The following is a 4,114-nucleotide window of genomic DNA, read 5'->3' as shown; positions in this document are numbered from 1 at the left end:
GGTGAGGCAGTCGGTCGCCAGCCTTTGGACAGCCGCTCATGGCGGCTCACACTGGCTGCCAGCCATTCATGGTAGCTCACAGCAGCCCCACTGCAGCCTACACCATCGTTGGCCACTCACAGCAGCCCAGCTCCAGGTTGAGCTGTTGTTCACCATCTTAGCTGTAGAGGGCAGTGTCACTGGCCCCCATGTGGGAACCGAATCAGCGGACCTGCTGCTCAGAGCTCAGGCTCCCAAGCCAACTCTTAACCAACTGAGCCACTGTGCCGGCACTCCTTATCCATTTATGGTTGGTAACAATTCATTAACCCAGAAGTTAAACCACTTACTTTGGGGACATTTAATCTTATTACAGAGTAAATTTTATGACCAAAAAGATGCTTTTGAATGAAGTAAGTTTCTTTGATGTTGATAGTAGCCAAGCACTAGTGGCTGTCCCAGTGACGTTACCATATAATTTTGCCATCTATCCACCCAATTTTAGCAGAAAAAAATATTTAAAGAGGGTACAATGAAGTGGAAAATATGGCACATTTCCACTGTTATAGAGTTCATTTAAAATTATAGGAACATGGAACCGTCTCATCTTTTCTACCTGGAAAACATTTACTTCTCCTTTGTGTTTCTCATGAAGTGGGCCAGATGGAAAACATATCCCCAGGACAGATCATTGATGAACCTATTCGTCCAGTCAACATTCCCAGGAAAGAAAAGGATTTCCAAGGAATGCTGGAATACAAGAAGGAGGATGAGCAAAAACTTGTTAAGAACCTGATTCTGGGCAAGTGTTTCGTGCATGGGATAATAGGTCTTTCTGGTACATGCGTCAGTGGTGGGAGAGACTGGCCACTAACTTTCGAAATATTCAACACCAGTGTCTTTGGTTATCTTTAGATGCTGTGCATCATAGTGCTGCAGAGGTGACTTGACCAGACCGTGTGTTATCAGTCAAACTGCAGGGACCCATCTGTGAGGATCCCTTGAGGCCAGGCCTTCTCAGCTCTGGCTGCACATTAGAATAACCTGGGCTGCTTTTGAAAAGTACTGATGTATGGTCCCCACCACAGACTCATTACATCAGAATCTCTAGAGTGAAAGGACAGCAACTTGTCACTTCCCCTTCCCCAATTCCCCAATAAAATCTTAAAAAAAAAAAAGAGAGAGAAGGCATTCCTAAATTAAACGAAAATTATAATGTTCTTAAGAAAAGTGGAGTGAAAGGATATATGACTAAAGAATAAAATGAAGTCGATTTATGTGGTCTGGGCACTTGCTGAGCGCAGTATCCCTGCTCCTCTCTGAAATTAGAGAATAAAGGTGACAGACTTCCAACGCTTTCTCTTATCCCCCATTATATAGAAAATACTGGCAGCCTTGTACAAAAAAGCACCTTCTAATATCTACAAATTTTCTGATATTTTTCTTTAAGTATATTATACTTAAATTCTTCTGGTTTAAAATAGCAAGACTCTTGCCGCCTACTATGGTCTACACTTAATTAAGGAGAGTTTTTAAGAAGCCAATGAAAACTTTTTTTAAACGCCAACATATGTAACTTTTAGCAGAAATTATATAGCTAGATGGAGAGTGTTTCAAAATTTGATCTGCTTTGTGCTGTATTTTAATTTAGGAGTGGGTGTTCCATCTCAATTTTCATGGAGTCAAGGAATTTAGACCTGAAAGAATTCTAGAAATCAGATAATTGTTTCATAGGAGAAAAAAACTTAGGCCCAGAAATCATAAGTGACCTCCAAGGCCTCAGCCAGTTAGTGGTCAGACTAGGACTAGAACCCAAGCCTTTTGAGCACCACTGACTTCTCTCCTTTGTGTCATGTTTTCCAATAGAACCTCTATACTTGTAGGAATTTATTTGACTGTCTCAATTAAATCTGAGATCAAGATCTTCCTGGTACCAAAGTGAGGAAAAAATAAATTAAAAACTGTTCAGTTTCATTTTCTTTTCCAGGACAAAAAGGTTCAAGAATATCTTTCCCTCAAGTATAAAGAATCTAGAAGATGGAAATAGGGATTGCTTCTAGTCTTTTTAAAAGAATTAGATAGAGCATAAGGCCTCTTGGGTCTTTGAAAACTGGGGTGGTGTCCTGATTTCTCTCTTTCAGGCTTTATATTTTCCTGACTCTGTATAAAGGTTGAAATTTTATTTTAGTTAGTAGATGATTTGCTAAATAAATCAAGGTTATGTTGAGCTGACATCTATATTGTATCTGCAAGTTTTTGTAAAGACTCAAATCTTTGGGGAGAATGCAAAGGCAGAGAGAAAAATTTTAATTAAAGTATGGCAAATTTTGTCTGTGACATTTTTATACAGAACCAAAAATATCTTGGTTAGAGATTTTGCAAAAGGAAAACAGGTTTTCTTTTAAAACATGAAATGTCTTAGTAAAAATATTCACCATATTTCAAAAATTCTGAGATGCATAATTTTTGACATTTTAACATCTTCTGGAATTAGGATGTCTCTTACAACTGTTGGTGGGTTATAGTTTAATTGGCAGTGTTTTTCTTTCTTTAGTGTTATATAAAATGATATTTTACCTTAGATATGATGAAATCAATAGGTTCAAAGCATTCTCTTCACATCATATGGAGTCCAAATATGTACACTTATTGTTAAAATTAATATGTTGAATCTATTTGCTCCCAGTTTCCCCTCTTAGAGTTGTTGCTGTGGCTGAAAGCTAGTAGTAACCTAGATGGCAGGGATTTTATTATTTTGTGTTTTACATGCAGCATGTACATGAGCTGTGAAGGCCAGTGTGTGTCGATTTTAAGATCCTGGTGGTGGTGTGTTTAAACGGACTCCAGAAATAATATATGTGAAACTGAATCGTTTGAATCTCCTATCTTTTGTATAGAGGCATATGTTTTACAATTACTCCTGTGGCTTCCAGACTGCATCATGTATATGAAACACTTGATTTTGCAGCCCAATCACTTTGTCCAATCACAATACGATCACACTTTAGATACCATAGTGTTGATGGACAGTGGTGCTTTTTAGCACTGCTGGTCCTGGTGTGTGATGCTGCAGCATGAGGCGGGCGGGGTGTCACCAGGCTGTCTGCCACGCAAGCTGGAGCCCTAGCAGGCTTTGATGTTCTCTGTAAGAACCTCTCCCTGTGGAGCTGGCTTCCCAGAACTAACACGGGAATGGCCTAAGAGTGACAGAGAAGCACTAGTGGCACCTTGTGGAGTCAGCACCATTAAACTTCCTAATGCATCTGATCTGCATTTTGTTTGTTTGAACACACTCTCTGAACTCAAACTTAATCTACACCTAAATAGATTTCTTCACTGTCCCCCTTCCTGTAGATAAAATAATTTTTTGAAAACCTGCTTACTAGCATATTGTTTCCACAAACACCGCGTAACTCTAACGCCTGTGTTCCCTTAACTTCTCTTGCATTTCCCATTCAACTCTCTATTTTGAGACGAAATTGGAGATGTTTTATAATCCTTAGCATAACTCTTCTCCAGCAGCTGCTATTGACAGTAGTGACCATTTTCAACATCTGAAAGGGTTGTTAACTAGTGGTTGTACTTTAATGGTTGTACCTTCGTAGTGTGATTTTTAGCACTTTACTAAAAACAAACAAAAAACTGAATAGTATTTAGGAAATCACATTAAATAGAGGTGGTTTTATCTGCTCATGATTTCTTTGGGAACGAAGGGTGGTGGGAGGAAGTTAGATCTTAGCCTTAGGAAGCCTCTGTGAAGAATAATGCATTTCACATCAACTTGTGTGAAGAAACATTATCCTGCCGGCTATCTCGATGTGGTTTGAACTGTTTGCAATGATACATTTAAAGCAAATGTTCCTTTTCTTTATGATTAGATTCATAGATTGAAAGGTGAGCAAGAATCTTTTACACTTTTGCTTTCTCTTTGTACGATGTTTTTTCCTTTTGTGATTTAAAGTCTAAATATCCTTAACCATTTATTTATTTATTTATTTATTTATTTATTTATTTTTAAGATTTTATTGGGAAATTGGGGGAGGGGAACAGCGTTGGAGAATTGGGGAAGGGGAACAGACAAGTTGCTGTCCTTTGGTTCTTCAGTCTAGTTGTGGAGGACGTTGCTTCACTGGCC

At 38.7% G+C, this 4,114-nt stretch overlaps 1 protein-coding gene across 1 annotated transcript in view; it reads left to right on the top strand.

Annotated features, from left to right (window-relative positions):
- MYO5A (myosin VA) overlaps positions 1 to 4,114 on the top strand; it is a 142,448-nt gene that overhangs the window by 124,256 nt on the left and 14,078 nt on the right. The window contains exon 31 of the mRNA XM_019664099.1: positions 635 to 781. Coding sequence (XP_019519644.1) covers positions 635 to 781 — 147 coding nt within the window. The remainder of the gene's footprint in view (positions 1 to 634; positions 782 to 4,114) is intronic.

This window comes from Hipposideros armiger, unplaced genomic scaffold (genome assembly GCF_001890085.2).
Source record: "Hipposideros armiger isolate ML-2016 unplaced genomic scaffold, ASM189008v1 scaffold_12, whole genome shotgun sequence".
In the NCBI taxonomy this organism is placed as follows: domain Eukaryota; kingdom Metazoa; phylum Chordata; class Mammalia; order Chiroptera; family Hipposideridae; genus Hipposideros; species Hipposideros armiger.
Note: the sequence above shows the minus strand (reverse complement) of the source record. Positions and strands in the feature narration are given on the sequence as shown.